The sequence below is a fragment of the Hyperolius riggenbachi genome, chromosome 12 (assembly GCF_040937935.1).
Source record: "Hyperolius riggenbachi isolate aHypRig1 chromosome 12, aHypRig1.pri, whole genome shotgun sequence".
Lineage (NCBI taxonomy): Eukaryota > Metazoa > Chordata > Amphibia > Anura > Hyperoliidae > Hyperolius > Hyperolius riggenbachi.
Window position 1 is genome coordinate 176,264,993 of NC_090657.1, and position 24,039 is coordinate 176,289,031.

Genomic DNA, 24,039 nt, shown 5'->3' on the forward strand with positions numbered 1-24,039 from the left:
TATGATTTGTTGAAAGGGACCACAGAAGACCAAATACCACAAAGTAGCATGAGTACACGAAAAGTTCCAACGAAGAGAAAAGGAGTATTCATCACATAAATTGATTAACTGGATGGAAAAACATCAATGTATCTTGGAAGAATTAATAGACTGTCTAGTTGAGCCACCAGTCCTTGGTTTTCCAGATTTTTCCCAGCCGTTTATCCTCCACACAGATGCCTCCAATCAAGGCCTCGGTGCAGTTCTATATCAACAACAAGAGGGAAGACTTCGTGTGATAGCCTATGGCTCCCGGACTTTAACTGCAGCTGAACGGAATTACCATCTTCACTCTGGAAAATTGGAATTCCTTGCTTTGAAGTGGGCCATTACAGAAAAATTTAGAGACTACCTGTATTATGCACCAACGTTCACAGTGTACAGTGATAACAATCCACTCACATATGTGCTATCAAGTGCCAAGCTAAACGCCACTGGATACAGATGGGTAGCAGAACTTGCAGATTTCCATTTCACCATTCGTTACCGACCTGGTAAAGAAAATGTGGATGCAGATTCGTTGTCAAGAATGCCATTACATATTGAGAGGGTGATGGAACAATGTACTGAAGAACTGACATCTGATTGTGTGGCAGCAACAATCCAAGCTATTGAGGTTCAAGACTCTAATCTACCGTGGGTTTGCCTAGCAGTTACAGATACCCAAAGTACAGGAGTGATTGATGAAATAGGTAAACCATTTTCAGTTGATGAAATTCGACGAGCACAGCAAGATGACAAGCACATTGGCCCAATAATACAGTGCAAGGTGAAGAACCATAAGCCATCAGGTTATGAACTGAATACTCTTAGCAAGCAAAGCAAGTGTCTACTTCGCAACTGGGAAAGACTATATATCGATGAAAAAGGAATTCTCCAAAGAAGAACATTGAACAAGACACAACTTGTATTACCTGAAGAATACAAAGTTACTGTGTTAAAGGAATTACATGATGAGATGGGTCATCAAGGTATTGACAGAACACTATCATTGATCCGGGATAGATTCTTTTGGCCTTACATGCAGAAGGAAGTTGAACATTATGTGGCAAGAACGTGTACCTGCTTGAAACAAAAGATGCCATGCAAGGAAACACGAGCACCTCTTACAAGTATTGTTACAACCCAGCCATTTGAACTTGTGTCAATAGATTTTCTCCACTTAGACAAATGTAAAGGTGGATACGAATATATCCTGATAATCATCGATCACTTTACTCAATTTGCTCAAGCTTATGCCACCACCTCAAAGTCTGCTAAAACAGTTGCTGATCGAATCTTCAACGATTATGCTCTAAAGTATGGAATGCCAATGCGAATACATCATGATCAAGGCGGTGAATTTGAAAATCAGCTTTTTGCTCAGTTGAAAAAGAACTGTGGTGTATTAGGATCAAGAACAACACCGTATCACCCCCAAGGCAATGGACAAGTGGAACGGTTCAACAGAACATTGTTACAGATGCTTAGGACTCTTACTGAAAAACAGAAGACAAATTGGAAGAAATCGTTGAATAAGCTTGTCTATGCATATAATTGCACACGATGTGAAGTAACAGGCTTTTCCCCTTTTTACCTCCTTTTTGGAAGATCTCCAAGATTGCCTATTGACCTCTTGTTTGGACTTACCTCAGAGACAGGAAAACCTGATCATCGAGCATACATGGAAAAATGGAAACAAGAAATGCAGAATGCATATGAAATAGTGCAAGAGAATATGAAAAAGTCAACAGAGAGAAGTAAGAAACATTATGATGAAAGAATAAGAAGCTCAGTATTGTGTCCAGGTGACCGTGTCCTAGTAAAAAACCTGACGCCTAGAGGAGGTACTGGAAAGCTCCGTAGTCATTGGGAAGAGAATATTCATGTTGTGATTCGTCAAGTAGGAAAAGATCTCCCAGTCTATGAAATCAAACCTGAGCAGGGTAGAGGAAGATCAAGGATCATGCATCGCAATCTCTTGTTACCATGTGATTATTTACCACTGGAAGTTCAACCAAAACCACCAGTTAAACAGAAGGAAAGAAAGAAAGAACTAGATCACAAAGATACAAATCAAGAAGAAGAAGATGAAGAAGAATATGCGTACTATTACCATCCAATAATGCAGCCTCAAGAGTTCAATGATGATAGAATTAGTGAGACTACTAATGCACAAGTGGATAGTGAGCAAGAGACATCTGCACTTAACAATGAGCTGGATGAAGAAGCACCTTTGACCAATACATGTGAGCCTGAGATACTACAAGAGACTGTTGAGCAAGAAGATAATCCAAGGGAGGATGAACAATCAGTTGAGATGCAGGATGAGGTTCTAGTATCCCAATCTCCAAATTCAGTTGAAGATCACACACAAGTCCATAACTTACCCAGGAGAGAAAGGCGAGCTCCTAAAGTCTTTACTTATGACCAACTGGGAACGCCAACATGCTATAATGTAGTGAATGCCAATGAAATGCTTTACCAGTATTATCCCATGCCAATTAGAGGGGTTGAACCAATGACAATGTGGTCAAATCCATTTCAGATCTACCAACCAACATTTCTACAGGTATACTAGAAGTCAAACTGTCTTAGTTATGAAGCAAAATTAGAGATTTCAGACCCTAAAGAAGAGTTCTAAGAATATGTATGAGGAACAGTTCTGTGCTATTGATATAGCTAACCAAATTGATCACTGTATAGTGCAGATAAGTTACCAGAATGCCTGGGGTTGAGAAATTGTCAAGTTAAAGTATGTGTAGATGTCGGGACGCCATCTAATTTTGCAGGGGAGAGTGTAATAGACTGATTTTTGTGTAGAAAAATCTGTAAAGCAGTAATTTCCCAATAAGCTATTGGAAAATAATCCTATTCTTTGAAATATCTGTGGAGATAACAGGCTGAAATACAGGATCAGGATTTGGGCTATCTATTGCCTGAGTCTGTGTATGTTTAGCAACTTGTTGACCTGGGGAAAGTACCTAAGGGGAGGCTCTAGGCCTGCTGCCTCATTCTCATCAGACATGATGCAGCTTAGAGGAAGCATGCTCATGGAGTCCTTATTTATAATTCCCTTTTTCAGGTATTTTATCCATATTTTGAGCTCAAAGTGAATTAAGTGATTGCTAGATAGTTATTGTATGTTAATGAACAACTTATGAACATGTTAAATGTATGTGAAGCAGATATTTGCTTTGGGTAAACTGAGCAGTGCTGTATGTGTTATATATCAGGCAGCTAGCCATTCAGCCATTTTAGTGTATATGTGTTATCTATCAGGGAGTTATACTGTATATTAGAAAGCTAGCTAATTCAGTCATTTCAGTATTATATGTACTATATGTTAGGCAACCAGCACTCAGCCATGTTAGTGATCTGTGCAGAAGAAGATCAGGCCTCACAGCCAGTATGTAATGTGTGTGTTCACATGAAGCCTTATAACTCACAGATCTGCAGGAATAATATGGTTATTGCAAGTGCATCTGAGCTAGTGTGCAGCCACATGTGTGTTTAGTGACTCCCTGCAGTCAGCCATGCTGGAACCACGTGTCACAGTGAATCTATGCAGTTATAAAGATCAGCCAGCAAAGTTAATGCATCTTTATCTGTTCAGCAAGAAATGCTTTTGTATTTGCACTTTTATATGACTGTTATATGGACAAGAACGGCATGTTTAATGTGAAATAGTTCTTATTGGAAACCTTTTATTTGCTATACAAATGATTTTATTTGAATAAATTCTCATCAGACATGATGCAGGCAGAGGAAGCATGCTCATGGAGTTCTTATTTATAATTCCCTTTTTCAGGGTGTAACACGTGCTAACTGTTAGCACCGCTTTGTGAATCAAGCCCATACAGTTCTCAACCATTTTTTTTTTTTTATGCTACATGTGCAACAACATGGATAGTCATCTAACGTTTTCTCCAATAGAGGCAAAGTTATCGTAACAAAGTGCAATGAGCATCCACAAAATGCATCACCTGACCCATAATTCACTGCTGGCTTCCCTTACTCTGGCCTGTATGAGCTCATTGTGTTACCCCTATCCTTCCTAAAGTGTACCTCCTCCTCTTTCCTGATATCACGTGATGAAATTATCAGGGCTGTGGAGTCGGAGTCGTGGAGTCGGAGTCGTGGAGTCGGGCAATTTTGGGTGCCTGGAGTCGGAGTCGGGAAAAAATGCACCGACTCCGACTCCGACTCCGACTCCTAATGAATTTGTAACTGTAATTAAAATAGAAAATATGATAAAATGTTCTATTTCTCAGATAATAGTCATTAAAAATAATGTATATATACAGTATATATACAGTAATAGCTGTGCTTAGTCCACAAAAATGAAATAAACCAATCAAAATTAGTTACTTGTGCTGCTTCAATAAAGCAGTCCCCGTATTTTTAAGGTCAGATATACATATCTGATTGTGACTGTATATATGATGTGTACACAGGAATCTCTTATATATACTAAATAACATCTATGCTGTAAGAATAAAGCCTGATGTGTAGCTGTGTCACTAATAGAGATGGTCAACGAGATGGAAATAATTCTGCATTGATGCTGATTTATGCAAATGTATGCACTCCCTTTGCTGATAAAATCAAATAATTTGATATGTTATTAAAATTTGGTTTGGTGACTACAAATTAAAGGGTAACTGAGACGGATGAAAAGTAAAGTTTTATACATACCTGGGGTTTCCTCCAGCCCCCTTCAGGCTAATCAGTCCCTCACTGTCCTCCACCACCCGGATCTTCTGCTATGAATCCTGGTAATTCAGCCAGTCAGCGCTGTCCGGCCGCACCCCGCTCCCACAGCCAGGAACATTCTGCACCTGCGCAATAGTGCTGCACAGGTGTAGTATGCTCCAGGTGGCGGAGTGTGTGCATGCGCACTACGCTTGACTGACTCAAGTACCTGGACTCATAGCAGAAGATCCAGGTGGTGGAGGAGGACAACTAGGGACTGATTATCCTGAAGGCGGCTGGAGGAAGCCCCAGGTATGTATAAAACTTTATTTTCATCTGTCTCAGGTTTACTTTGTTACACAGTAGTACTATACTCTACATATGCACTCCCCACAGAGCTGCAGGGAATCCACTGAGAATGCTGTGCACATTGAATACAGAGGTGTTGTCTGTTTACAATCTCCTCATTCCCCTGCAGAGTACCTGCACATCATTCTTACATGTACCCACACTTACATTGCCTAGGGCCTGATAGATGTTCTTTGTTCCGGTTTGTACCTTTTACAAGTACTCTTACCAAGGACTAGTTTTAGTCTAAAGGGAATACATATAGTAGTCTACATATCCTTCTCACTTCAGTTGTCTTTTAAAATTCCTAAGCGTTGGCAGTTAAGAGACGAATTTCATGTTACATACTTTTAATCAACAAAATTGTAATATGCAAATTAGAGGAGTCGGAGTCGTGGAGTCGGAGTCGGTGGAATCCTAAACTGAGGAGTCGGAGTCGGAGTCGGTGGATTTTTGGACCGACTCCACAGCCCTGGAAATTATTATGGAGCTCCCCAGTTTTTTTGTCTCTATTAAATGAACATTTCTCTTTATTACAATAATAGAGAAGGGTATTGTACCATGTTAGCCATCAGTAAAAGCAAGAAGTTTCAAAGCAGGATGATACCATTTATTGGCTAACTAAAAAGAATAAGAATAAGCAAGCTTTTGGCCTTGCAGCCTTCGTCGGGCTTACATCCTGTTTGTTTGCAGGCTGATGGTACAGACAGCTATATACATGCAACATCAAAAGGGAAAACATAGATTTTTTTTCAAGCATAAATACATGTCATTGAGATGCCTTAAGTGACACAGAACATCTAAATGGGGTGAGAGGTTGTTAGCTGAGATAAGGATCCTTGTTTACACCATGCTCCCAGACCTGGGAATTGGACTGACACAGAGGTATTGTAAATTCTGAGTTCACAAGTTTAGCTATACAGGCTGAGAAAGAGTTTAAATATAATCAGCCTCATACCAATATAAAAAGTTTTTGTCCTTATTCAAGCCCTTGTCTGAACTAAACTCTCTTCATACATCAAAGCATTCAGCTGTTGCCTAGTATGTTCATTAGTACAGATGGAGATGGCCAGAGTGCTTCACAACTATAAACAGCCTTCATGTCTCAGTTCAGGAACCTTCCTTATTGTTAAGGAGAGTTCCATCCATCCTTGTCTCTGCTTTTCAACATGCCCCTGTATCTAGGCGACAGCTAAGTGTTTTGAAGTGCAGACAGTAAGACATAAAAGGCAGTTTCTGTGCCTTACACAGCAGTTGTGTGGTTCTTAAGTTTCCAATTCATCCAGCACTTATGCTGCTTTTCCAGACTTCTCTTCTCTTGTTCATCAATCTTAATCTTGGACCTTGGCCCTTAGCATGTCCTCTAAATACTCTTCTGAGTGTACCTTCTACCTCTTTCCTCTACAACCTCTTTTTTTTGTCCCTTCTCCCTCTATATTCTATTCAGGCTACTCCTTCATCCTCTTTCCTCTGTGCCCTTTCCTGGTTACCCCTTCTTCCTGATTCCTGTGTTCTCAATTGGTTACCCCTTCTTCCTGTTTCCTCTCCTGGTTACCCCTTCTTCCTGTTTCCTCTCCTGGATACCCCTTCTTCCTGTTTCTTGTGTTCTCTCCTGGTTACCCCTTCTTCCTGATTCCTCTGTGTTCTCAACTGGTTACACCTTCTTCCTGTTTCCTGTGTCCTCTCCTGGTTACCCCTTCTTGTTTCTTGTGTCTTCTCCTGGTTACCCCTTCGTCCTGTTTCTTCTGTACCTTTTCCTGGTTACCCCTACTTCCTTTTTCCTCTGCGTCCTCTTTTAGGTTATTCCTTCTTCAAGTTTCCTCTTTCCTGGTTACCCCTTCTTCCTGTTTCTTTTGTGCCCTCTCCTGGTTACCCCTTCTTCCTGTTTCCTCTCCTGGTTAATCCTTCTTCCCTTTTCATATATGTCCTCTCCTAGTATCGTTTCTTCCTCTTTCAACCAATGAATTTGTTTTTAATAGATGCTTTTCTGTATTTTTAATGTTGGTACTACTCATTTACAGACTGTTCCCCTTCACTCTGCTTACCCCAATCTGACATGGTAGCTGTCCCTTTTCCTGCTTATACTTCTATGACACTGTGGCTGTCCCCTCCCCTGCTTACACCTTTCTGATACTGCCAATGTCTCCTCCTCTCCTTACACCTCTCTGACATTTCAGCTGTCCCTTCTCCTGCTTACACCCCCTTGACACTGTGGCTGTCCCTTCCCCCTGATTATACCTCTCTGATACTGCCATTGTCCCCTCCCCTGCTTACACCTCTCTGACACTGTGGCTGTCCCCTCCCCTGCTTACACCTTTCTGACACTGTGGCTGTCCCCTTACCTGCTTACACCTCTCTGAGACAGTGACTGTGTCCCCTCCCCTGCTTACACCCCTCTCTCACTGCCATTGTCCCCTCCCCTGCTTACACCTCTCTGACAGTGCAGATGCATCCTCCCCGTTAACACCTCTCTGACACTGTAGCTGTCTCCTCCTCTCCTTACACCTCTCTGACATTTCAGCTGTCCCTTCTCCTGCTTACACCCCCTTGACACTGTGGCTGTCCCTTCCCCTGATTACACCTCTGAGACAGTGACTGTGTCCCCTCCCCTGCTTACACCTCTCTCACACTGCCATTGTCCCCTCCCCTGCTTACACCTCTCTCACACTGCCATTTTCCCCTCCCTTCTTACACCTCTCACACACTGCCATTGTCCCCTGCCCTGCTTACACCTCTCTGACAGTGCAGATGCGTCCTCCCCATTAACACCTCTCTGATACTATGGCTGTCTTTGGCAGGTTTTGGTGCTTTATATCTATTTTTATGTATAGAGTGTTTGAGGGGGCCCTGTGTAAAACTTGCCATGGGGCCCATATCTCCTTAGATACACTACTGTTCTTTGCCATCTTCTGCTATATATTCTTCATTCTGCTTTCGATAGACCCACTTTCCTCTTTGTTCTATTCAAGTTTTCTCCTCTCTTTCATCTACATTCCTGTTTCCTCTATGTATCTGAACTTCTCTTTCCTATATGTCCTCCTCTGGAGGTCTCTTCTTGCACTCACCTCTCGAGAACCTAGATCTTAATTTTTGTACCTTTTTGTTTATTTTTTTACTTTTTCATGTTGTTGCACACCTTTCCTCAGCCTTTTGGCCAGTCCCATAAATGTTCTTCTCTTCTTTCCTTCCCCTCTTCCCGTTTTTAATCTCTCACTTTCTCCTCTTCTGACTTCTCTATGTAGTTTCTCTAAGCCATATTTTATAAACTACAGCAATCACATCCTGCTCTGTAGCACCCTGCCTTGCCTGAACATGTTGCCTTATATTAGAGGATCATTTCCCCAGTCTCTTCCTTTTCCCTATCCATGTGGTTTAGTGTTCACAGTACCAACTCTGATCTTGTCTCTGGAGAGGGAGAGGGGGCTGAGAATTCCCCACAGGAAGTTCTTCACAAGCCTGAAGTTAGCACGCCCAACGCTCCAGGAGCTGTCCACCAGCAGAACAATATCCCACTCCAGCATGGTGTCACACTGGGGCACCGGCCCTAGATAGAGAAAGACACAGCAGAAGTTAGCCAATCGAGAAACTGCATTCAGCTCATTAAGCACAACCAAAGCCCAATCCTCTTAGCTTACTCTAGGTTAGGATGAGCAAAGTCTGTATCTATGTTCTGTTGCCATGGTTTCAGAGAAGAGATATTAGAATTCTTAGACAATACAAAAGGTCATGGCTGTGTAGAGAGTATACTGGAAAAGACAATTACAATCACATGACCTCCACATGTCTTTAGTAGATTTTTTTTTATGAAGACTTGCTGTATTATTGTATGGCAATAATGCTGCATAGTAATAGTGAGACCCTATGGTCAGTTTAGAATCTTTGAGCTCAGCACCTATGCCTCTCCACCCGCCCACCTGACAGCTTATTAGCAATAGAATTGGTGCAACGGCCATAAGAAATGGCCCCTTTTTTGACGAATAGTCTGAAATGAATTGAACCGGCGGCTTAAACATCAGGGTTATTACAGTATGTGCTTAAAACACCCCATAGCCGCCCTGGCAGTGATCCTAGGGTGGCTATGGGGTGTGGCTAGGAATTCATTAACTACCTATACTGGAGGGCTCTCTAGCTACCTATACTGGGGGGGCGGCATTCTCTGGCTACCTATACTAGGTGGCACCTCTGGCTACTTATACTGGGGACTCCTCTGGCGATTTAATACTGGGGGGCACCTCTGGCTACCTATACTGGCCCTGGGGGTGGAATTCCCTGGCTATCTATACTGAGGGTGGCCTCTCTGGCGACCCATACTGGGGGCGGCATTCTGTGCCTATCTATACAGGGAGTGCAGAATTATTAGGCAAATGAGTATTTTGACCACATCATCTTCTTTTTCCACAAAAAGTTTTTATTAAGGAAAATATTGTAGAAAATACAAACATTTCAATTTTCATAAAGAGAGCATACATAATACTTTAAGAATATGAAAACCACATAGCCCTGATAGTGCAAAATGCCTCACTATGGAGGCCAATGTTAAAGGCTCATCAGAAGAGCGCCGGCAGCCAGGGGCAACATATACCGGCGCTCCCGGGGTATTGAAGTATACCGATATGTAAGGGGAGGGTGCGCATAATACATTGGGTCCAAAGTACAGGGGGGGAATGGACCTCATTGGGGGTGACCTCAAATACCATTGGTGTCAGGACCACATCATCTTCTTTATGCATGTTGTCTTACTCCAAGCTGTATAGGCTTGAAAGCCTTCTACCAATTAAGCATATTAGGTGATGTGCATCTCTGTAATGAGAAGGGGTGTGGTCTAATGACAACACCCTATATCAGGTGTGCATAATTATTAGGCAACTTCTTTTCCTTTGGCAAAATGGGTCAAAAGAAGGACTTGACAGGCTCAGAAAAGTCAAAAATAGTGATATATCTTGCAGAGTGATGCAGCACTCTTAAAATTGCAAAGCTTCTGAAGCATGATCATCGAACAATCAAGCGTTTCATTCGGTCGCAAGAAGCGTGTGGAAAAACCAAGGCGCAAAATAACTGCCCATGAACTGAGAAAAGTCAAGCGTGCAGCTGCCAAGATGCCACTTGCCACCAGTTTGGCCATATTTCAGAGCTGCAACATCACTGGAGTGCCCAAAAGCACAAGGTGTGCAATACTCAGAGACATGGCCAAGGTAAGAAAGGCTGAAAGACGACCACCACTGAACAAGGCACACAAGCTGAAACGTCAAGACTGGGCCAAGAAATATCTCAAGACTGATTTTTCTAAGGTTTTATGGACTGATGAAATGAGAGTGAATCTTGATGGGCCAGATGAATGGGCCGGTGGCTGGATTGGTAAAGGGCAGAGAGCTCCAGTCCGACTCAGACGCCAGCAAGGTGGAGGTGGAGTACTGGTTTGGGCTGGTATCATCAAAGATGAGCTTGTGGGGCCTTTTCGGGTTGATGATAGAGTCAAGCTCAACTCCAAGTCCTACTGCCAGTTTCTGGAAGACACCTTCTTCAAGCAGTGGTACAGGAAGAAGTCTGCATCCTTCAAGAAAAACATGATTTTCATGCAGGACAATGCTCCATCACACGCGTCCAAGAACTCCACAGCGTGGCTGGCAAGAAAGGGTATAAAAGAAGAAAAACTAATGACATGGCCTCCTTGTTCACCAGATCTAAACCCCATTGAGGACCTGTGGTCCATCATAAAATGTGAGATTTACAAGGAGGGAAAACAGTACACCTCTCTGAACAGTGTCTGGGAGGCTGTGGTTTCTGCTGCACGTAATGTTGATGGTGAACAGATCAAAACACTGACAGAATCCATGGATGGCAGGCTTTTGAGTGTCCTTGCAAAGAAAGGTGGCTATATTGGTCACTGATTTGTTTTTGTTTTGTTTTTGAATGTCAGAAATGTATATTTGTGAATGTTGAGATGTTATATTGGTTTCACTGGTAAAAATAAATAATTGAAATGGGTATATATTTGTTTTTTGTTAAGTTGCCTAATAATTATGCACAGTAATAGTCACCTGCACACACAGATATCCCCCTAAAATAGTTAAAACTAAAAACAAATGAAAAAATACTTTCAAAAATATTCAGCTTTGATATGAGTTTTTGGGGTTCATTGAGAACATGGTTGTTCAATAATAAAATTATTCCTCAAAAATACAACTTGCCTAATAATTCTGCACTCCCTGTACTGGGGGGTGGCATTTTGTGGCTATCTATACTAGGCAGCTCTCTGGCTACCTATACTGGGGGGTGCCTCATTCTGTGCCTAGCTATACTGGGGGGGGTGGCATTCTGTGGCTACCTATACTGGTAGTGCCCTCTCTGGCTACCGATACTGGAGGGCTCACTGGTGGGCACATCTGCCTACCTATAAAGGGAAGTGGCATTCTCTGGCTACCTATACTGAGGGGCACCTCTGGTGATATATACTGGGGGGGCTGCATTCTCTGGCTTTCTATACTGGGAGTCAATCTCCGGGTACCTGTAATGGAGGGGGGCTCTCTGGCTACCTATACTGGGGGGGTGCTCTGGCTACCACCTCTCGCTAGCAATACTAGGGGGTGCTCTCTGGCTACCTATACGTGGGGCATTCTCTGGCTACCTATATTGGGGGGCAATCTCTGGCTACCTATACTGGGAGGAACTCTGGCTATCTATACTCAGGGGAACCTCTGGCTACCTATACTGGGGGGCATTCTCTGGCTACCTATACTGGGGGGGTATCTCTGGTTTCCTGTGCTGGGGGCACCTCTGGCTACCTAAACTGGGGGGCACCTCTGGCTACCTGTGCTGGGGGACACCCCTGGCTACCTATGCTGGGGGACAGCTCTGGCTACCTATACTGGGGGGCAGCTCTGGCTACCTATACTGGGGGGCCCTCTGGCTACCTATAATGGGGGGCCCTCTGGCTACCTATACTGGGGGGCCCTCTGGCTACCTTTACGGAGGGGCACTCTCTGGCTACCTATACTGGAGGAGGGATCTCTGGCTTCCTATATAGGGGGGCATTCTCTGGCTACCTATACTGGGGGCATTCTATGGCTACCTATACTGGGGGCACCTCTGGCTACCTATACTGGAGGGCATCTTTGGCTACTTACACTGGGGGGCACCTCTGGCTACCTATATTTTTATTGATAAACAAAGTACCGCTGTACATTTAAAAATGCTAGCATAATCGGAGGTTAATATATGGATCTTAAAATTAAACATTTTTTCTTTTTTAAACAAGTTATTTAATTATTTCATCAATTGGGGTAACTCTATAAAAACGACTTTAGAGGTAGGTGAGTGACAGCTTCAGGCCAGCGAGGACCCTTCTCCCTCCTCCTTCTCGGTAAATCACAATCAAGCAGAAACACAAAAAAGCCGGCACAGTGTTAGACGCCAAGACATTAAACACGGCAAAGCCAGAGATCGATATCTATCAAGCGCAGGGAAAAATCACAGTGAGCTCGTCAATCGGTCCTTATCCCCTAGAGACCCTCCATGCTGCTCCGATCGTTAGAGTTCAGGAGATCAGAGGGAATGATTAGCAAGCGTGCAGAGATGCTCAGAGAATTCTCACAGCCCACATTACCTCTTCGCGGGGTGCTGGGAGTTGCCGGAACCTCCCGTTCTGATTTGGAAGAGGTTTTCGGGGTGGGTTTGGGGGTCAGCGTTGCATTCTGGGGACTGGTTCTCCGTCCATCAGACCCCTGAGCTCTGAGGGTGATTAGTTGCTCCTTGTCCTCTCTCTTGTCTGGCATAAGATAGAAAGGAGGGGGTAAGAGTTAGACAACATTTCATGAGAACTTTCCTGCGTGATAAAAGTGGGATTCTACCTTGGACTAAGATCAGTAGTACAGACTAACCAGCAAGCTCCTGGTGACCCAGAACTCATTGGAGTGTGTAAGGGACTACAATGGTCCTAAAAGCCCCCTTACTAATACTAAGGAAAACAAAAGTTTGCTTTCTTAAAACAGAAAGAATTTGCGATAATTCAGGTTGGAGTGAGCTTGAGATGTCTCCCAGTGCATCACTGCTGAATATATGCAAATTAACCACTACTCCATAGAGACAAATTAATCCATGCCAAAGATGTGCAGGGAGGCTGCGCCGATCGCTGGATCCAAGGGGGGTAATGTATTTAGCGGCAATCGGGGGGGGATCATCAGTAATCTGAGGATGCCGACCACCACTGCTAGCTAACCTAGTGCTAGCTGAAGCTGTTACAACTAGGGATGATCGGAATGAGCAAATTCCGTTCCGCTGGAATTGCGGAATTCCGCCAGCGCTAAATTCCATCGCCATTACATTTCCGCGGAATTTTGCAAATTTCCGGCGGATAAATTAAAGTAATTGAAAATGAAACCTTGTTTATGCTAAATGGTAGCCCATGGGGCCTAGTGGCTGTTCCCCCGGTCATTTTTTTTGGTTTGTTTTTGTTTTGCAGCTGGTGTCGCTTAAGCCATGGGACCTAGCGGTGGTCCCATGGCAGGGGTTTTGGCGCCGCAGGAGGTGTCGCTTACGCCATGGGACCTTGCGGTGGTCCCATGGCAGGGGTTTTGGCGCCGCAGGAGGTGTCGCTTACGCCATGGGACCTAGCGGTGGTCCCATGGCAGGGGTTTTGGCGCCGCAGGAGGTGTCGCTTACGCCATGGGACCTTGCGGTGGTCCCATGGCGGTCATTTTGGCGCCGCAGGAGGTATCGCTTAAGCTATGTGACCTAGCGGTGGTCCCATGGCGGTGGTTTTGGTGCCGCAGAAGGGGTCGCTTACGCCATGGGACCTAGCAGTGGTCCCATGGTGGTTTTGGCGCCGCAGGAGGTGTCGCTTGTGCCATGGGACCTTGCGGTGGTCCCATGGCGGTCATTTTGGCGCTGCAGGAGGTGTCGCATAAATGATGGGACCTGGCGGTGGGTCCATGGTGGTCATTTTGGGTGACACGCGACACCTCCTGCGGCCCCAAAATGACCGCCATGGAACCACTGCCAGGTCCCATAGCTTACGCGACACCTCCTGCGGTGCGCTGTTCCATGGCTGTCATTTTGGTGCTGCAGGAGGTGTCGCATAAGCTATGGGACCTTGCGTTGGTTCCATGGCGGTCATTTTGGCACTGCAGGTGTCGCGTAAGCTTTGGGACCTGGCGGTGGTCCCATGGCGGTCATTTTGGCACCGCAGGAGGTGTCGCGTAAGCTATGGGATCTGGCGGTGGTTCCATGGCAGTCATTTTGGTGCCGCAGGAGGTGTCGTGTAAGCTATGAGACCTGCCGGTGGTCCCATGGCGGTCGTTGTGGCACCGCAAGAGGTGTCGCGTAAGCTATGGGACCTGGCGGTGGTCCCATGGCTATGGTTTTTGCGCCGCAGGAGGTGTCGTGTAAGCTTTGGGACCTGGCGGTGGTTCCATGGGGGTGGTTTTTGCGCCGCAGGAGGTGTCGTGTAAAATTGGGACCTACACAAAATGGTTGGGATAGGTGAGATAGCTAGGGAGCTGGTTGCTAACATAGGATTGATTGGTTTTTGTTAATACTGTAATTGGTGCTGAAATTATTCCGATTTTCATGCAGAAATCCGTTTGGGTGGTTTTTGTAAGCCTCTGATTGATGCAGAAATTCCGATTTTCATGAAGAAATCCTGTTGTTTTCACTTTAAACTTCATCTAGGGGCTTCCTTGTGATTGGCTAACAAAATTCCGCATTCCACAAGAATTACGCATCGTTCCGCGGAATTTCCGCTATATGCGACAGAACGGAATCACCAAATTCCGGCCGGAAAAAAAGAATTCCGCAGGAACGCGGTGAGCATCCCTAGTTACAACTATGTGATGACTTATAATCATCCTGGGGGACTCCTGGGGACAGCCGGCGGTATGCCCGACACAGTGTCGGGCATACCGCTAAGGAGGTGAAAGAAACGGTCAGAGACAGATTCAGGTAAGATTTTCACTGCAGGGAAGTTGAAAGAGTCATTAACTCTACTTGTTTTATAGTTTAAAATACAGAGTGTGGTTTATAATTGTGAATATGACAGAATAATGCAATGTAAAAAAAGCTACCTATATATTTGAAAATAAAAATAAGAGCCTATTTTCTTTGCTACTAATGTTTTATTTTTTTAGCTGTACTACGCATGCAATTCATTATATCATAATCGCTTCAGTGTCACTTCAAACAGCCAAGAAACAGTTCGAGACAGCTTAGGATAATGTTTTACTGCAGGAAAGTTCAAAGGGGCATTAGCTCTGTTTTGTTTTATAGCTTAAAAGACAGGGTGTGGTTTCTAAACTGCATATATGACAGAATGACGCAATGCTATAAAAAAAAAAAAAAAAAAAAGCTGTATAACTGAAAATAAAAGTATAAGACTATTTTCTTTGCTACTAATGCTCTATTTCTTAGCTGTACTACACTTACAGCTTACTATATGATACGTTTATTTTCGCGTCAGGTTTGCTTTAAACATTCGCCTCTAAAATGTGGCCCCTCAGCCGATCCCACCACTGCTTCCATCATCATCGCATTATGAAAGCAGTCGCAACCTGTCCCATAATTCATGAGTAGAAACAGTTAATGTGATGCTAACGATTCCAGAAGTAAGCTTGTTAAGCTATGTACACACATACAATAATTGTCACCTGACGAGGGTGGGGACTTGGGAAACCTCAAGCAACAATCTAGGAACGATGCTATACAGACATAGCCCTAGCCTTGCGGTTAGCGATGTGTTTGGTTGCTATCAGGGGGAATGGAGAGACGACGATTGGTGCACGAAAAAATGGCTTCCATTGGTCCGTGGAGGGGTTGGTGTTGCTGAAAATGATCCTGCACAGGTGTCGATAAGCTTCTGACATGCTGGATTCCTTAACCATTCCTGGTGCCCAAGCAGGATCGAGCAGACACGCTCTGTACACGCACTTTTTGTGTGAACGCTCATCACCTGAAACGGTTGTTATTGGCTGTTGCACACTAAAATTATCACTTGTGTGTATGTAGCTTTATTCAAATGTTTGCAATCTACACATATTGGCAAACAAAATAGGTCTTAAAATGTATTTTGTCATGCCCCTTGACTTTGATGCATTTGGGCAAAATTAGATTTCTCATGCACATATAGTTTTGTGAATGTTCTCATTAACATTTTCTCAAAAGTTATGGAAAATTTCCATATTTTCCCATCAGTGACCCGCTGTTAGCTGCCCATAAAGTTCACCATCCAGCTTCTGACCTGGGATTGCTGTGCCGCCCTCTGCTGGTGAGCTAGACTCTGCCTCCAGGATCTGTGGCACCGGGGTTTCTTCCATCTTCTTCTTGTCAGTTCGGACTTGGGCCTTCAAGTCCTCTACTGCAGATATAAAGCAGATACTGGTAAAATCTCTACACATTAGTTTGTGAAACTCACTACAAGCACCTAAACTTCAGTTCTCATAAGAAAAAAATAGATATCTTTCAATGTGCAACCACATATTCCGGTTATATTTTAAGACAGCAGGGAGAGGTGGCAACACTTCTCAAGACAGACTGCACCTGAATGACTAGCAGCATAGGTATGCAGAGCCTAATTATAGGCAGAAAACAAAACAGATGCACCAAATTAACATTACTGGAGGATGTTAGCTTCCAAAAACAGTTTGCATGCAGAGTGATCTGTACTGGACCCTTCCACCGCGATGAGGCCATCCTTCTGGGATATATTATGAGGCTCTGCACACCTATGCTGTCAGTCATTCAGATGCAGCCTGTCTTGGGAAGTGCTGCCACCTCCTTGTCTCCTTGCTGTCTGAAAAATGTAAGTTGGCCTTATGGCCAACTGCTGGGCGCATTCTTCCCTTTGATATTCTTCCCTGTTCCCACCAGTCATATTAATGGGCCATTAGTGGTTTTTAGGGGGTGGGAGGGAATGGGCTTGAAAAGCTAATGTCTGTACGTATATCTTTACATCGGCTGATCGTTTTGGAATGCAGTTGTCACTGAAGCTAATCATTGATTGTATATACAGAGTTCATCATGTTCCTAGTTTTTGTAGTCCACATTTCTGACAGGTAAAAGCATAGTAACTCAAGGTTTTGCTTTACTTGTATAAATAAATTAGATATTTAAAACTAGTTTAGAAGAGGATAAGTGGTAGGCATATCCTATGCAGACATATGCAGGCATTGAATTAACCTCACAGGAGCCTATAGGCACAGATGTCCTGGCACCAGGGCTGGATTTACCATAAGGCACTGTAGGCACGTGCCTACAGGCGCTTGCTGATGGAAAGGCGGCTCACTTCCCTCCCCAAGCGCTCTCTTTTTCCCTAAGCAGAGTCCTGATGACAGTGTAAATGAGAGGCTACTCACCCTGCTCTCGGCATTCCATTGACAACAACTCCCTTCAGTCGGTGGCACCTCTAGCTATCTAATATTTGGGGGCACCTCTAGCTGCTTAATATTGAAAGTACTTCTGTCCTCCTAATACTAAGGAACACCTGTAGCTACCTATGGCTGGCAAGGCAAGTAAGGGAGAAGGGACAGCTGGGACAGCCAACACAGCTATGGAGCAGTTTGGTGGAGGTTTGTAGGTTCATGAAGGGTGAAGTCTAGGGTGCCCCGACATCTGTGCCTATAGGCTCCTGTAAGGTAAATCCGGGCCTGCCTGGCACCCTAGACTCCACCCTCCATGAACCTACAAACCCCTGCTGAACCACACTGCAAGTGCGGGGTGCATTGGGAAGCCTCCTCGTGGCGCTCCTGGATAGTGCTTATGTAGCATGAACTAATCCCCGCAGGGCAACCGCTTTGCGGCGTTAGTTTTAGCAGGACTGTGGAGTCGGTACAAAAATCTTCCGACTCCTCAGTTTATAAAACCACGACTCCGACACCAACTCTGACTCTGGGTACTCAAAATGGCTCAGACTCCGACTCCTCGACTCCGACTCCTTAGTCGAATACTTAACAGGGCTGTGGATTTTGTACAAACATCCGACTCAGACTCCTCAGTTTATGAAATCAACGACCCCAACTCCGACTTCGGGTGCCCAAAATTGCCCTGACTCCTCGACTCCGACTCCACAGCCCTGAGTTTTAGACACTTCATATTTTGGCATGCGAAAGCAAATGCATATTTGCATGAGCAAGGTCTCGCCAAATTTGCAAAGCCAGACTTATCAGGTTTTACTTGGTTGATGCACACATGTTTTCTGTGTTGAAACCACACTGCAAGTGTGCTGGCTGTCCCAGCTGTCACTTCTATCTTACTTCCCTTGCCTGTCATAGGTAGCTACAGGCGCCCCTTAGTATTAGTAGCCAGAAGTACCCTCAGTATTAAGTAGCTAGAGGTGCCCCCAAGTATTAGGTAGCTCGAGGTACCCTCAGTATTAAGTAGGTAGACTGAAGGGAGATCTTGTCAGTGGAATACCGAGAGCTCTGTGAGTAACCCCTTATTTACACACTGCTCGGGATGCTGCATTAGGAAGGAGTGATTGGGGTGGGGAGTGAGCCGCCTTTTCATCAGGCGCCTGGAGGCACGTGCCTACAGTGCCTTATGGTAAATCCGGCCCTGCTAATATAAGCTCAATCAACCAGTGGAGATGAGAACAATTAGTCTAAAACAGATTTCTCAACTCCACTGGCTGATTGTGCTTCTATTGGGTTAAGTCCACCACTTATCCTCTTTTAAACTATGATAAATATTTTATTTTTTTAAGGGCCTCCTGGTATTATGTCACCTTTGTCGGGTAGTTGGATATTTTTACCGTTTCCCTTCTCCTGGCTGGTTTGCCTCTCCTGTGCAGCTAGGTGGTGGTGTTTCAGGTGACACTTATTTGTGAGATAAATATATTGTTTTACCAACGTATCAACTTACTAGACTATATGGTTATTGGTTGTCTCTATGTTTTGTGTGTTTGAGAAGACCCTTGATGCAGTGGCAGGGAAGTGCGGTAGGAGAGGACCACACCAGGTGTCACCAGCAGAGGGGGTGACTCCAAGTTCAAGGCTAAGAGAGAGTGAAGTAAGGGTATGTCACTATAGACCTGGCTAGTGCCTGATGTACTCCTCCCTTCTGCTCAGAGAGTCCAGAGGCCACCAGGGCCACGTGGTGATCACCTTAAAGAGGAGCTGTCAGCCATACTATCTCAGAAAACAAAAACACATATATACGGTAAGTAGATAAATACTTGCTCTACTTACATAACATTTGTATTGCACTGTCCACGTTTTGATTTTAGTGATTTTTCTACAGTTAAAAAAAAAGAAAATTCTTCTTAGTGTTTCCCATTTTAAGTGCGGCTATTTTGAAGCCAATTCTGAAGTAATTTCCTGCTCTTCTCTCCTCTGCCTGCTTTGCCCACCCTTCACTATAGAAAGTATTTTTTCTCAGCATGAGAAATATTGGCCAATCAGAGAGGAACAGAGGTGTGGGAGGGGAAAACAGGAGGGAAAGAGGCTTCGGCCAATCAGGCTGCATTAATTAAGTCTGAGGGGAAATAGAGAAGCAAAAAAGGACAACCCAGCATGCCCTGCAACTTCCTTTTTTGTACCTGTACCAAATTTTGTGTGTACCAAATAAGAGTCAGGTAAACTGGGGAATGATCATTTATCAACAAGTAATAGTGATTTTAACTTTTGGATTTCCTGGTTAGCATCCTTATTACTTGTTTACCAGATAAAAAAAAAAAAAAAATTGTATTTTATGCCACAGTTACACTTTAACATCACCCCATTCACCCCTTAGCAAAGGCAGGGCTGGCCCTAGACTTTTTGCCGCCCAGTGGCGTTCCTACTGTAGTGCGCAGGGGGGCGGGGCGCACCGGGTGACAGACACCCAGGGGGGTGTCGCCACGACCCCCCACAGCACAGAGCAGGAGGGGGAAGCAGCGCTAGAAGGAGGGGCAGTGGGGACAGCGGTGGGGAGGGGGGAAATATCCCCCCCCTCCCTCACCTGGGACCCCTCCTTCTGCCTCTCTCCCCCTCAATTCAGCGTGGCAAGTGCGGGCTTGACGGCGGGGAGATGTGCGGAGAATTACTCACCACTTCCGCGTTCCAAGCGCCGGCAGCGTCATGTCGTCACAGATCTCCGCCTTCATTGAAGGCGGAGATCTGTGACGACATGACGCTGCCGGCGCTTGGAACGTGGACGTGGTGAGTAATTCTGCGCATGTGCCCCCGCCGCCGAGCCCGCGCGCACTTGCCACGCTGTATGGAGGGGGAGAGAGGCAGAAGGAGGGGTCCCAGGTGAGGGAGGGGGGGGATATTTCCCCCCTCCCCACCGCTGCCCCCACTGCCCCTCCTTCTAGCGCTGCTTCCCCCCTCCAGGGACATCTATACTGGGGGCAACTATACCAGCTATACTGGGGGCAACTATTCTAGCTATACTGGGGGCATCTATACTGGGGGGCAACTATACTAGCTATACTGGGGGCAACTATACTAGCTATACTGGGGGCAACTATACTAGCTATACTGGGGGGCAACTATACCAGCTATACTGGGGGCAACTATACCAGCTATACTGGGGGCAGCTATACCAGCTATACTGGGGGCAACTATACCAGCTATACTGGGGGCAACTATACCAGCTATACTGGGGGCAACTATACCAGCTATACTGGGGGCAGCTATACTGGGGGCAGCTATACTAGCTATACTGGGGGCAGCTATACTAGCTATACTGGGGGCAGCTATACTAGCTATACTGGGGGCAGCTATACTAGCTATACTGGGGGCAGCTATACTGGGGGCAACTAAACTAGCTATACTGGGGGGCAGCTATACTGGGGGCAGCTCTACTAGCTATACTGGGGGCAGCTCTACTAGCTATACTGGGGGCAACTATACCAGCTATACTGGGGGCAACTATACCAGCTATACTGGGGGCAGCTATACTAGCTATACTGGGGGCAGCTATACTAGCTATACTGGGGGCAGCTATACTGGGGGCAACTAAACTAGCTATACTGGGGGGCAGCTATACTGGGGGCAGCTCTACTAGCTATACTGGGGGCAGCTCTACTAGCTATACTGGGGGCAACTATACCAGCTATACTGGGGGCAACTATACCAGCTATACTGGGGGCAGCTATACTAGCTATACTGGGGGCAGCTATACTAGCTATACTGGGGGCAGCTATACTAGCTATACTGGGGGCAACTATACCAGCTATACTGGGGGCAACTATACTAGCTATACTGGGGGCAGCTATACCAGCTATACTGGGGGCAACTATACCAGCTATACTGGGGGCAACTATACCAGCTATACTGGGGGCAACTATACTAGCTATACTGGGGCAACTATACTAGCTATATACTGGGGGCAACTAAACTAGCTATACTGGGGGTAACTATACTAACTTCATTGGGGGCAACTATACTAGCTACACTGGGGGCAGCTATTCTGGGGGAAACTACTAGCTATACTGGGGCAACTATACTAGCTAATATTTTAAATTACAGTTAGCTCCGCCCTCATCCGGTCATGACCACGCCAATTTTTGCCACGAAGCACGCCGCAGGTTGTGGTCACGCCCATTTTTTTAGGGGGGGGGGGGTCTTTCAATACCCAGCACCGGGTGCCAAATGCCCTAGGTACGCCACTGTTGCCGCCTGAGGCAAATTTAGAAAAAAAATTACTCTCCCAGACACCTAGTGCCCATTACTCACTGATGAACTTTTTCTTGGCTATCAGGGTGTCTTGTCCTCCTTGGATGACGTGTATCTGCAGGATGTATTCCTTCACAGGATCCAGGCCACCTACTGTGACCTTTGGGGTCTTTGTCTTCAGCATAACTTCCTGCTCAGGATCCCCTAATATAAGAGGAGACCGCGTGAATGGTTTGGACAATACGAAGGCTAATGTTGACTAAGGTGCCTAACTCCCAGTGATGATCTATTAGCCACAAACATTGAAGGAGTGGTTATTTCTTACTTTGACTTTGCATTTTGTTAAAATCCTAACATATTAGAAGAACAATTAAGGATTAAACACAGCCATTTAAACAATATCCTTCTGAATCTAACAATTAGATATTACTTATTGGAGCAATCCTTCAAAGTGCTGTTCATCCTCTCTTTCACCTCTCTCAGATGAAGTTCCTCAAGATTTTCCTCTTCAACCTCTTACCTTCTGGGCCACTTCACCCAGTAAACCTGTTTCCTCTTTTGGACTTAAAAACCCCATGTTCACTTACAGTGCCCTGATCTAATTGACTACCCCAGACCTCTACCCTCTTCCTGGAGTTCCTCATTGAGGGCAGTTCTCAAGTGTAGAACATTCCCATCATCCTCCTCTCAACTCTCCCAGAATACTGCTTTCACTAATGGACAGCTGCCAAGTGTACAAAATTCCCATCATCCTCCTCCTCTCACCTCTTCCAGAACCAGGGGCATAGCAATAGGGGTTGCAGAGGTAGCCAGTAGCCACCGCATCGGGGCCTTTGGGCCAGAGGGGCCCCAAAGGGCCCTCCCTCAACTACAGTATTAGCGCTCTATTGGTCCTGTGCTCATTATAATCACGTCTATAGATGCTTTGAATAGTGGTAATCATTATGGTAACACTGATTTTTATTAAGCAGATTAAATAATACACAAAGACCGTTAGAAGATTGGAAGTTAACTTACAAATCATATAAAATTTAAGAGTCAGTGATGTAAGAGTCTTAGGGTGAAAAGTTCTTCAGCCAGTCTTCATGTGGCTCGTAGATTTGTTTACTTCTCTGAGATGAATTTTAATAATACACCTATTTCTTTAAAGAAGTAGACAGCCTTGTATATGGGAGGGGGGAGGGAGGGGAGGGGGTATGAGGGGGGGGGGAGGGGAGGGGGTAGTGTAATAGGGATAAGGGAGGGAAGAGTTTAATTATTTTTAAAGGTCAACCAGCTAGATATTCTGCAGATAGCAACAATTGAAAATAAAGAACTAATGGACAACAGGTCCAAGTGGGTCACGATGGTCAGATATCCCGCATATCAGTTTTGATAGTTACCTCAGATGAGGTTAGTTCTATTTAGAGATAGAGGGAAGGAAGGAAGGGCCTAATAGAGAGGATTGTATAGAGTCCTTGTATTGGGTATAGAGGGGATGATATGGGGATTTGTTTTTCCCTCAACTACCACATTCACTCCAAAGCCCATTCGTCTCCTTCAGCATCCCAAAAAGATTTAAGCATATGTTCTGCTCAGCTAGATAATAAAAGTGGCAAACACGCTGCACCATTGACATCACAGGACAGTTGCCTATAAAACTAGACTTCTGACTCTGGGCTCAAGCTTCATTCATCTTACAGATCGTTGAATAGTGGTAATCATTAACAAACTGCTCCCCGTCCCCTTCTTGCACCTCCAACACTGTAGTTGCCATTGCCAGGTTTTGGTGCACCCTATCAATTGCTATGTATAGAATGCTTGGGGGGGCCCATTGTAAAACTTGCATCGGGGCCCACAACTCCTTAGCTACCCCACTGCCCAGAACCCTCCTGTCACTTATGGACAGTTGTCAAGTGTAGGACATTCCCATCATCCTCCTCTCCCCTCTCCCAGAATCCTCCTCTCACTTATGGAAAGTTGTCAAGTGTAAAACACTTCCTCAACTCTCCCAGAATCCTCGTCTCACTTATGGAAAGTTGTCAAGTGTATGACATTCCCATCATCCCCCTCTCAGTTCTCCCAGAATCCTTCTCTCACTTACCTGTCACTGGTTTCACAAGCACCTTATAACCACCACTGGTCCCCTCCGCCTCCTTCCACTTCATCTGTAATCTGTCCTCTGCCAGAACTGCGAGTCTAAGCCGCCCCGAGCCTGCGACAGGGAACAGAAATAGCCTTGTCATTTTCTCCAAGAAAATAAAGTGGAATCCAGCAGGGCAAAATCACAGAACGGCAACACTATCTAGGCTGAGCGAAAATGCCGAGTGATTAAAGGGTACCTGTTGGCGAAACCAAGCAGGGAGCCATTTTTGTGGAACGATGTGAAATTCATTTTCGATTGGAATACTGTTGT

General features: G+C 45.1%; 1 protein-coding gene across 2 annotated transcripts in view; it reads right to left on the reverse strand.

Annotated features, from left to right (window-relative positions):
* COL20A1 (collagen type XX alpha 1 chain) overlaps nt 1–24,039 on the reverse strand; it is a 298,926-nt gene that overhangs the window by 197,807 nt on the left and 77,080 nt on the right. For both annotated transcript variants that reach the window (XM_068264036.1, XM_068264037.1), the window contains exons 3-7: nt 23,728–23,838; nt 21,705–21,848; nt 16,289–16,405; nt 12,665–12,826; nt 8,450–8,605 (exon numbers count right to left, since the gene is read on the reverse strand). In XM_068264036.1, the coding sequence (XP_068120137.1) occupies nt 8,450–8,605; nt 12,665–12,826; nt 16,289–16,405; nt 21,705–21,848; nt 23,728–23,838 (690 nt within the window). The remainder of the gene's footprint in view (nt 1–8,449; nt 8,606–12,664; nt 12,827–16,288; nt 16,406–21,704; nt 21,849–23,727; nt 23,839–24,039) is intronic.